The sequence below is a fragment of the Salvia splendens genome, chromosome 7, assembly GCF_004379255.2.
Source record: "Salvia splendens isolate huo1 chromosome 7, SspV2, whole genome shotgun sequence".
Classification (NCBI taxonomy): domain Eukaryota; kingdom Viridiplantae; phylum Streptophyta; class Magnoliopsida; order Lamiales; family Lamiaceae; genus Salvia; species Salvia splendens.
In genome coordinates, this window is record NC_056038.1 from 4,088,212 (window position 1) to 4,098,984 (window position 10,773).

The 10,773-nt window shown below is 37.1% G+C and overlaps 2 protein-coding genes across 2 annotated transcripts; one reads left to right on the plus strand and one right to left on the minus strand.

The window, feature by feature from the left end:
- The first annotated feature begins 1,121 nt into the window (after positions 1-1,121).
- Positions 1,122-4,526, plus strand: LOC121741370. Its single transcript, XM_042134096.1, has 4 exons — positions 1,122-1,319; positions 2,333-2,744; positions 3,436-3,464; positions 3,543-4,526. The coding sequence occupies exons 2-4, from the start codon at positions 2,435-2,437 to the stop codon at positions 4,434-4,436; spliced, it is 1,233 nt and encodes a 410-aa protein (XP_041990030.1). The 5' UTR covers positions 1,122-1,319; positions 2,333-2,434; the 3' UTR covers positions 4,437-4,526.
- A 1,801-nt stretch (positions 4,527-6,327) lies between these two features.
- Positions 6,328-9,846, minus strand: LOC121741371 (26S proteasome regulatory subunit S10B homolog B-like). The gene is made up of 10 exons (XM_042134097.1): positions 9,669-9,846; positions 8,855-8,974; positions 8,336-8,472; positions 8,072-8,233; positions 7,900-7,986; positions 7,739-7,825; positions 7,505-7,642; positions 7,231-7,422; positions 7,067-7,165; positions 6,328-6,775 (listed from the first exon to the last, which is right to left on the minus strand). The coding sequence occupies exons 1-10, from the start codon at positions 9,772-9,774 to the stop codon at positions 6,701-6,703; spliced, it is 1,203 nt and encodes a 400-aa protein (XP_041990031.1). The 5' UTR covers positions 9,775-9,846; the 3' UTR covers positions 6,328-6,700.
- Between the last annotated feature and the right edge of the window lie 927 nt (positions 9,847-10,773).

Sequence of the window (10,773 nt, forward strand, 5' to 3'; positions counted from 1 at the left end):
CTTTTTATAATTAAAGAATTTCAAAATATTTTTAAGATATGTATACTCGTAAAACTAATGTCACACTCAATAGACGATACTTGAATATTAATATATTATTTAAAAATAATATCAATATATTAGTATTCAAGTATCGTCTATTGACTGGGACATTAATTTTACGAGTATACATATCTTAAAAATATTTTGAAATTCTTTAATTATAAAAAGTTGAATACGAAACATTTCTTGCATGTCACAAAAATAAAAATTAAGTGATAATATTGAAGGTTAAATTATATTTAGAAATTCATAAAAAAATATATAGTAAAGATATTCATAAAAAAATATGAGTATATGATAAGTTTATTAAAAAAATATATACCCTTCAAGGTATTGAGGGTATTTTCGTCTAGAAAAACTTGGAAATGGTAAAAATGTACTTAGAATGATATTAACTCATAGTTGACGGACCTAAAATGACATTTTCAAAGTTCACGGACCTAAAATGATACTTTGGCAAAGTTTATGGACCAAAAAAGATGTTCCTATGTTATATTAGATGTTTCACATTAGAGCATCCGCAGCGGTTGAAGGACGACGTCCGTCTGTCCGTGTCAGCGGCACGACACCCGTTGTCCGCCGCTGCGCTCTCGCCGCTGGCACGGCACTGTTCGATGCATCGAGCACGTCCTTGTCAGCGAGCAGCTAACGTGTCATCCTCTGATTGGCCAACGACAATACCGTTGGCAATTTGTTGTTTTTTTAAAAAAATCGGATTTTAATTAAAAATCCGATTAAAAAATATATTTTCCCACTTTCCAAAAAATTATATCCGTTTTCTCTCCACTTTTAATTTATTTTTCAATTTTTTCCCCAAAAATTTAATTATGTAATTTTAATTTTTTTTATAATTTGTAATAGTATTCCGGGTAATTTTAATGCATTTTAATATTGTGGAGATGTTTTTTATTTAAATTGAATAATAGAATGGTGGAACCCTTGAGTTTGTTTTTGCGGAAGAGCACGGATGTGGGTGTTGTGCTCTTGCCTAAGGACTTTTTGCCAAGAGCACGGATGGGGATGCTCTTAGTATTAAAATGTCGTATCGTTAGTGTTTGATTAGGTAGGTAACGGCGTTAGACAAACCATCATCTCTCCCTCTGCCCTTTCTGAATCATGGAATACCTAAAATGAAGACTCTCTCTCTCTGAGCAAATGCATAGATATGGACTTTTTATATGTATAAATATATAATTTCACTTTGTTAATCCATTCGTATTTTACACTCCTGCAATTCGCTAGGGTTCGGGGCTGGTGAAACGCCTCTGCTCGATCAAGTAAGTTTCATTTTCTTTTTGGAATCCGTTTATATGCTGAGTCTCAATTCGTGATAGCTTTCATGCGAAGTATATGGATTTGTTGAGAATATTATTGCTGTTTTCACGGATTCATGTCTCCGGGAGGTTGGAAATCGGAGTTATTGAATTGGAAAAAAGGTGCATATAATGCCATTTTTTTTTTGTGTAGCTCTCAGTTGTTAAGCAATGAATTCCGGATCTGAGTAAATCTATTTATAGGTGCTTTACTTATATTGTCCGCAAAAATCGGTGCATGAAATGTGTTAGTGTTTTTATTTTTATTTTTTGCGTTTGCTATGCACATGAACACCGCTGGTGTAAGTGCTCATTCTCCTCACACTACTGAAAATTTGTTTGTATTGTTATTGTCATGTGGCTTAGGTCTCTGGTGGATTTCAATCGGTGAGGTCTATGTTAGATCTTCAAGCGTTCATCTGCATTAATCTTTTGGCTGTTAATCTGTGATTGTTTTTAGGGTGTGATCATGGATCTGTGGATGTTTTGATGTTAGGTTGTTGAAGATGAATATAACAAGTGAAATTGAATACAACATTGTGTGTCTGATTTAGCCCATAGTGGTATTATTTGGTCATTTTGTTGTTGTTTGGTTTTGAGCATGATGTTACAATTTTGTCAGTAGTAGGCCTTAATTTACATGAAAGGGTGTTGCTTTTGTGCGTGAGTCCTAGCTATTGTTGTCAATATGATACTGTTTTATATGCAATGGTTTTTATTCCCACTCCTTCAGCTCTATGTATTGTCGACTGCTTTATTTGGTAGAATAAGCATATGGAATTGGTATATGTTTACTCATTTACATATAGATCGGGATGGAATGAGGTGAAACATATAGCTCTGATTTCTGGTGGGTTGGGAGATAATGTTGTGAGGTGCCACTTTTGTTGAAAAGCATACTGAGTTACTGACAAACAAAGGGCCAAACTATTATAAGTAGCAGTTGGATTTAGTTAATTTGTTTGTTATAATTGCAGGTAATGTTTGCCAATATTCCCCGAGTTTACGTTCTGAGATGATCGGTACAGAAGGCTATTATAAACATAAGCTGTCCAACTTTTAGCTTGTACGTGTGACTAATGGGTGCTGCTTGCTGTATTGCTGCAAAGGACAGAACTATAGTGCACGGACCAAGTAGTGGAACACTGCAGAGGCATGTTCGGTATTCACCATCATGGAGCTTTAGATGGGATAATCGTGGTCGGGTAGCTGAAGAAGAAACACATGCAAATTGGTTGCATGATGGAGATGTAGGAAATCGTCAAGTAGAAGTAAAATATAGTAATTCTGCTTTGGACGAAGGTAGTCCAGTAGTTGGTCGTCACTCACGTTGGCAGAAGTCTCATGTTTCTGATGGAAATGCGGGTAATTCAAATTTCCAAATTTCAGGTAAATTGCTCCTGGCACTTCCAGCAAATTATGTTTTGGACATCTAATTTCAAAAGTAGGTGCAGCAATTGTATTTGATCCCTTTTAATTATCATGTATTGCAATTAAAAGAAAAGGGGGCGATCATATTATTGGAGGATATTTTCATGGTACTATAATGGATGGTGAAAGCATATCGAACAGAAAAGTGAAATATTCTTAAGAGGGTTACTCATGACTTGTGAAAAATACCAAGGAAATATATTTTAGATTCTTCCGTTGAGCTTGACCAGTAATACATTCCAATTCTCCTATTAGAAAATAGTTAAGGTGATGTTGGAGCACTTGGAGGTAGTGGAAATGTTTTTAGAAACATGCTTCTATTTATATGTATGCAGATGTTGGTAGCATGTGTATGTGTAGGACTAGGTGCTCTCTTGTAAATTACTGGAATTATTTTCATTTAGTTGGCTAGATTAGCCCTAGGCTCCCAGCATGAGAGTTTCTTCCTGTGACTGGACAGGACTATTTGGTGCATTGTTAAATTTGTGGTCTGAAAGTTTGGAGATCTGTGAAAAGGTGTTTTGCCATTTCTCATGCACCACCAAAGAGTCCATTACACACTGTTCATTGGACACACGAAAAATCTATCAACTGTTTTCTTGATCCATTTTTACTGTAGCTGAGGCATCTTCAAATTTTTTTCTTACAGATGAAGCCATCTCCAGGAATCTAGTGGAGGTATGCGGATAGTCTTACTTGCAAATATGTGGTCGGAATACCTCATCTGAAGTTTAATATTTCCTGTATATTGCTCAGGTCAAGGACTCTGCAGATTCTCGATCAGTTTCACACCCATCACCAGTCAAGCTATCTCCCTTATCCACATCTGCAACGTCCCCCGTGACTTCACAAAGTCAGTTTCTTCGTCCGGACTCAACTCCTTCAAGATGCCATCACTATTCTCGTGGACCCCAGTTTTTGCACCAAGTGCCTGCTAGCAAGATCCCAGAATATAAATCACCACCATTCTCAATTTCTGAAGAAACCTCTTCGCATCCGCCTCCTGATTGGGGCAGCGAATCAGCTAGGGTCTCCAATGGCGGGTCTTCAGACAGTTGGTCCATCCCCGTGCTCTCTGAGCTCACGGCTACCCGAAGAGAGAGGTGGTCATTCGGTAGCGAAAACTCACACTTCAGTGTCGATAAAATTGCTACAAGTTCAGGGTCACCTCCTGCTGATCTCCAAACTTGCGGTGTTTGTGCGAAGCTTTTGACCATGAGATCCTCGTGGGAGTGGGCCAGCCAAAAGTTCGTATCAAGTAACGAACTAGCCGTGGTTTCTATTCTAGCATGTGGCCACGTCTACCATGCCGAATGCTTGGAGCATATGACTCCTGAAATCAACAAGTATGACCCAGCCTGCCCGGTCTGTACTTACGGGGAAAAACAGGCTGTGAAGATGTCTGAGAAGGCTTTGAAAGCTGAACTGGATTTAAAACATAGAAAGAGACGTAGTAAAAAGCATGCTGATGGTAGTGATTGGAGAGCTGAGGCAAAAGGTTCCAAAATGGGCTCGAGTATAATCAACAAGAGCTCGCCTTTCTTGAAACGACACTTGTCTTTTGGCTCGAAATCTGGTAAGTTGCTGCAAGAGAATCATATGCTTGCTCGAAGAAAGCCATTTTTCTGGGCAAAATCTAGCAAGGAGTGAGCTCTACTGGGGTTATTGTTTTGAACTTGATATTTCATGACCACACAAATTGCGTTAGTGCTCAATATTGAAATCTCTTCTCACAGATTAGTTTTTGTTCATGTCATAAGAGTGCAAATTGCAGATTCACCTTGAAAAATGCAGACATAGGATAGCCGCAGTAACATACTGCAAATAAATGATTGCAGAAAAAAAAATGGTGGAAATTTTGTGAAAGTATGTTTAGATGTAGTTTTTGTTTGGGGTTTGATATCCTTGGCACATTGACACTATTCATTTCGCCCTATGCTAAGTGATTTAGCTTGAAATTATAGAATTATTTACTAGTACTAATATTCTGTCGTCGTTAGTTGAGATGTTTAAGTTGAAGTAGGGCCGAGAGAGAATAGAATAGAAAAAAAAATGAAAATTAAATACAAGAGAATTAAGTGTCAAACCCACCAGGCCAGTCCATTAGATTCTGAATCAGCCACACACGGACTGCGGGCTAATTGGGAGTTAAAAATTTTCAACTCAAATCCTCTAAATTTAGTTGATTATTCGGATCAATCCACATATTACGGGTTGCACTAACATTCACTACATATAGTTTATGTTGGTTTACTTTAAAAAGAATAATTGCAGTAGTACTAATTTTATTAAATTAGTCTACTTTATTTTTTTGTTCTTACTTTATTATTTCCTCCACTTACAAATCAAGGCTATGTATAATTTTGAGAAAAATTGAAAATGCTTCAGTAAAAATAAAAGAAAATATGTTAATCAAAGTGAGATATTAAAAAAAATAAAGGGACGAATGAAAGTAATATGAATGTAATACTCCTAATACTTTTAAAAACAATTGAAATACTCATTATCTGAATTAAAGAATTTTTTTAAAAAAAATAATGTTTAGTGAATAAAATAAAATAAAATAAAATAAATGAGAGAAAATAAAATAATAAAATAAAAGAATAACGTTTTATTTTTTTAGTAAAAAAGACAAAAAGGGAAGAGAACTTTTCCCATCGAAATCTCACTCAAATCTTGCTTCCTCCTTCCGCCATTGCTTCAGTTTCACAATCTCCATCCTAATTAATGGCTGCCCAATAGCTTTTCGTTTAAGAAACTCAAGAATTCCAAATCCCAATCTCAAAATGACGGAGAGGAAGTCCATTTACGATACCGGCGAGAAGCTCAAGGAAAGCAAGCTGACGGTAGCTCTCTGCCCATGTATCTTCTGCTTGCTCGTAGTCGCATCAATCGTGCTCACCCTCAAATTCCGTCTCTACTGCCACACTCCTCTCCACTCTCTCCTCTCCAACAACGCCTGCCGTTAGTCAATTATTTCCTTGTCCTTTCCTTCAATTTCCAATCTCGCGTTGCTAGATTTGGGCTATTTTGCAATTATGCTGGCTAGGTTAGTTCTGATTCCGAATTTAGGGTTGATGAGGAGGAGGTAGAGAGGGTTTTTGGTGTGATTGATTATACATTTGATGTATATAGGAATATGGAGGTTGTGTTGGATGAATGCGACGTTGATTTTGGGGAAGGGTAGGCAGTTTGAGCGAAGGGATTTATGTCGGTTAAAGGGCGTTGGGGTCCATTTCCTAATGTTAGGAGCTATACAATCTTGATTAACCATCTCTACAAACATGGTGACATGGAAGAAGCTATGAACTACTTTCTGAGAAACTCAGAAGTTGCAAACGATGAGTCTTATGAGAAATTTAGTTTGCATAATTATTTTATTTTGTTAAGAGGAAGAGAATTTGTAGTGTGGCTGCTGTATGACTTCTTCATTGTAAATGTTCGTTGTTTTATCCAGAGTTTGCATTTCTGTATCGTGTGCAATGTAGATTTTCGGCTGTTACTTTGATTCACAAGCTACTATTAAATATTAAGAACTCGATGATGAAACATTAACATAACATTAATGTGGAATATCTTAATTTCAACACATTATCTTGAGACAAAGACACACTTGCTATGTGTTCAATATTTGCAGACCGCAGATTCCATCCTACAACCGATGAGCTTCATTACCATTCAACTTTCTACATGCATACAAAATCTACACACAGATGTGCGCGTTTTGTACACATGATGTACATACACAGTCCAACATCATAATCAAATGGATTATAAGAAGGTTCGAAATATGAAATTTGATTGCCAGGAAATCGTACTTAGAAACGTGTAGCTCATAAAAAAGATCTTCCAGAAGGAGAATAAGTTGCCATTCCGACTGCTAACTGCATTGCAACCAATAGAAGACGCAGCTTCTACTCCTTGCCAAAATCAGTACTGTAATGTGCACTTGATTCTAGCTTCTTAGCTTCGTTTAGTTTTCTCACAGCCTGCCATATTCGAGGAATGAAATAAAGTTATTTGCAAGAATCTGGAAAACACATTAGTCCATGGAGAAGAACTCCAACAATGCAGTATGTATAATGTCTCCTCCATGAACAAATTATGTATGGATAAATAAAACCCAGTAGATAAAAAAGAGATCAGACATGCTTAAAAAATATACACATGATAACAACATAACATACTCAAAATGTAGAATTCCATGACAAGTGGAGTAAACTATACGCGATGAATATCTTCTAACTGGTCTTGATTTAATGCCAAATGAAATAATTTACCTTCATGAAGTCTTCATGGATGACGTAATCACGCTCTGCACGAATTGCTGACATACCAGCTTCCGTACAAATATTCCGAAGATCAGCTCCATTGAAACCCTGTAAAGGCAGGATGTCAGCAAAAGAACACTTTAGGGAAAGTCAAATAAGCATTTTTAACTTACCTCAGCAAGTTTGACAACGGCTTCATAATCAATTTCTCCATGCTTGGCTATTCCAGAAGCATGAATTTTGAGAATTTCCATTCGTGACTGCTCATTTGGCAATGGGATTTCTATTTTCCTATCTAATCTTCCAGGACGAAGAAGTGCAGGGTCCAGAACATCAGGCCTATTTGTAGCCATTATCATTTTAACCTGCATGTGATGATGCAACAATATTCATACTGAATTGTCAATTCTACACAAAATTCATGCTTTGCCTGAATCAGAACTAGACCTTTCCGAGCTGGTCAAACCCATCAAGCTGGTTTAGTAACTCCATCAGAGTCCTTTGAATTTCACGATCGGCACTTGTTCCTTCACTAAAACGACGCCCACCAATGGCATCGATCTCATCCATAAATATGATGCAAGGCTTCACAAGGAAAAAGTGGTTTTGGAAGTTAAACCTTTGTTCTTTGTTTAATCAATCTTATGCACGGACGAAATAGTATACATATTGAATACATACTTGGTGATCGCGAGCATAATTAAACATTTCCCTGATCAACCTTGCACTTTCACCTATATATTTGTCAATAATTGCACTTGATACTACCTGCATGACTACAAACAGGTGAGAAGTTAACCAGGATATGAAACTATAGTATAGAGGGTCTGGTATAATTTTGCCTTTAAGAAATTCGCATCTATGTTACTGGCAATAGCTCTGGCCAACAATGTCTTTCCAGTTCCAGGAGGCCCATAGAGAAGTACACCCTAAAATTGGCAAACAGGAAAATTGTTAAACAATAAACCAAAGAGCATCAGAATCAGAAATGATTTTGTTCTTAAGAGTCTGTACCTTGGGTGGTTTGATGCCAACTCTGATGAAGAGTTCAGGGTTCATTAGAGGTAATTCTATAGATTCTCTCAATTCTCGGATTTGATCCGACAAACCACCAACGGCAGAATAACTAACATTTCCTGGATCTTCATGAAGCATATTATAGACAACTGGATCCACCTGCAACATACATCAAACCGTAAGAGCTATGAAACTCAAATAGAACCATCAGCGATGAGTTCTAATAGATGCATAAGTTTAATTTGTAGAACATATTTGTACCTCACGAGGTAGAGCTCGCATTATTGTGAGGGTTGTCATATCGAGAACCACCCTAGTGCCAGCTGTAAGTTTTTCCTTGTCCACCTTACTGCGGCAACCTACCACATATCTAGGGCCGCTACTTGCTTTGACTATCACTGAAACAGTAATAATGATGTTATTCTCCCTTCTTAATACATGTGAATCTAATACTATTAACAATATACTGACAAACTATTATCTAAAAGTGACCTAATCCATCTAAAGAAGTCAAAGAAATCTTACAGAACTTGTTCAAGCACATCCATCATGACTCTAGGATACAATATTTAAAACATCGTGGTCATGCAATTCTAGGTTAAATTATCCACAACACCAACCACTGAAGACACTAAATTCCAAATTCTCGAATGAAAATGATTATAAAGCATGACTACAACATTGATGAAGGTCAGAAAAATAATCTTGAATGATAAAACCCTTAAATTACAGACACGTCTTTCTGAAAATCAAAAGGTAAAAGTAAAAAAGATGTCTTACAGCGTTCATTGTCCAGTGGTCTCAGCACTTCACCTATAATCTGTCCAACACTTTGAAGGGACTTCAGATCATCTTCTGTTTTAGCATACTCCTTCTTTACAGCTCTCAAATTCTCCCTTACTGTTCATGTCATATAATTTCTTTTGGTCATTAAAATAGTGGATCACAAATTTGAAAACAAAAGATCCTTTAACAGGCAAAATATTATATGCATAATTAACATGTATACACACATAAAGTACGCATGAACATACATAAAAGAATTAATACAGATGAGTCATAATACTCTTGCAATAAGAAACAGTTTGTTATGGTAGATAACTCATCATGTTTTATTTATTAATCTTCACTACCAAACTGCCCCTTAGCTTCTCAGACTTCTTTGAGCATAAGTACTAAGTACTCACTCCAAACATGTAAATTAAATACTATAATACTAATACTAGTATTTAAAAGCACTGAAAGTTCCAGTACCATTAACGTAAGTAACTATTAATACAAAAGGTAATGCATCCGCTCGTGTTTGTGCCCGTGAATCCGTGCATTACAATTGTTTACAAGCCCTAGAGAATGCTCCTAAACCTAATAAACCACAAAATTCCAACCAACCCTTGATCTAAGTCGACCCCAATCACATTCTAATAGATAATTCCATAAACCTATAATCTTGTGCATCGAATTATCGTTGCTCGCGCTATTGTATCCTATGAAGGTCATATTATTGAAGATATATTCGAAATTGTAGGATAATTAAGCGCAGTTTGCAGAAACGTGAAATTTGCAACAGAAAAATTAGGGTTTAAGAAATGGAAACCAGATCGAACGCGCCCCTCGAGCTCCTTGTGGTTGAGAAGCTTTTTCCGGTAATCTGAGATGGCCGATTTGCGGCGGGCGGCGTCGTCGTTCTCGGTTGTTGCCATTGCTTCTTTTCTGAGGCGAATACCGAAATTTTCCTAATCTCTGCACCTCGCCTTACAGCTCAAGAAAGAGAAAGCTTTTCTACATTTATTTATAATTTTAGTACTAGTATATTTGTTTATTTTTAAGGTTTAAAAAGGTTTTTTGGAAACTTATAAATCTTTATTTAACATTATTTTTTTCAGAAATATCATAATATTGAACAAAATAGAAAATCACAAATATTTATAGAGTAAGGATCCCTGTTGTGCTAAATGTATACACACATCCAATTACTCTATAATAAAAAAAATATTTTAATATTATAATTTAAAATAAAATAATACTTCATAGTGTATGGAGCCATCCCCTACTATGCTATAAGAGCATCCACTATAGGCGGCTTTCCCCAATAGCCCCGCCCCTTTTTTGTCCATAACTTCAATTTTTTTGTCTATAGCCCCAATTTTTTTGTCCACAACCTCACTATAGGCGGACACTTCCAATAGCCCCGGAATTTTATAACCAATTTTCATTTTAATTTTTTCTTTTCGTTTTTAAATCAACTGAACTGAAATAATTATAAAACGAGGTAATTGAGATCGAATATTCGTTGTATTAGCAAAGGTAAAATTATACAACGAACGTAAAAAAAATACAAATAAAAATGCCGCCACCGTCTAATCGGTGGCGGAGTCTGATTCCTCCTCCTCTTCTCCGTCGCCTTCTCCGTCTCCCTCGCTGCCGCCGGCCGCCGCTACCCCAGGACCCTCATCAGCCAAGCGCAGACGGCGCTGGATACGACGTATGAGGTCGGAGTATATATTCTTAATGTACAGGTCGGTTGCGGCCTCGTATTTGCTGCAGACTTCATGCAATTCGTGTGTCAGCTGCACATACACGTTATCCCTCAAGACCTCGCTGGCAAAAGGGGCCCTTGACGGCGATTTAGGCACGGGCTGCGGGGCGCGCAATCCAAACGCCGCCGACGATCGGCGGGAGGAACCGCCAGCTTCTCTAGC

Excerpts from the sequence above, each read along its gene's own strand:
- LOC121741370 (XM_042134096.1), top strand. The coding sequence starts at position 2,435 with ATGGGTGCTGCTTGCTGTATTGCTGCAAAGGACAGAACTATAGTGCAC. Across the intron at positions 2,745-3,435 it reads TTCAAATTTCCAAATTTCAG|ATGAAGCCATCTCCAGGAAT; the intron begins GTAAATTGCTCC and ends TTTTTCTTACAG. Across the intron at positions 3,465-3,542 it reads TCTCCAGGAATCTAGTGGAG|GTCAAGGACTCTGCAGATTC; the intron begins GTATGCGGATAG and ends TATATTGCTCAG.
- LOC121741371 (XM_042134097.1), bottom strand. The coding sequence starts at position 9,774 with ATGGCAACAACCGAGAACGACGACGCCGCCCGCCGCAAATCGGCCATC. Across the intron at positions 8,234-8,335 it reads TGCGAGCTCTACCTCGTGAG|GTGGATCCAGTTGTCTATAA; the intron begins GTACAAATATGT and ends TGTATGTTGCAG. Across the intron at positions 7,826-7,899 it reads TAGATGCGAATTTCTTAAAG|GTAGTATCAAGTGCAATTAT; the intron begins GCAAAATTATAC and ends GTAGTCATGCAG.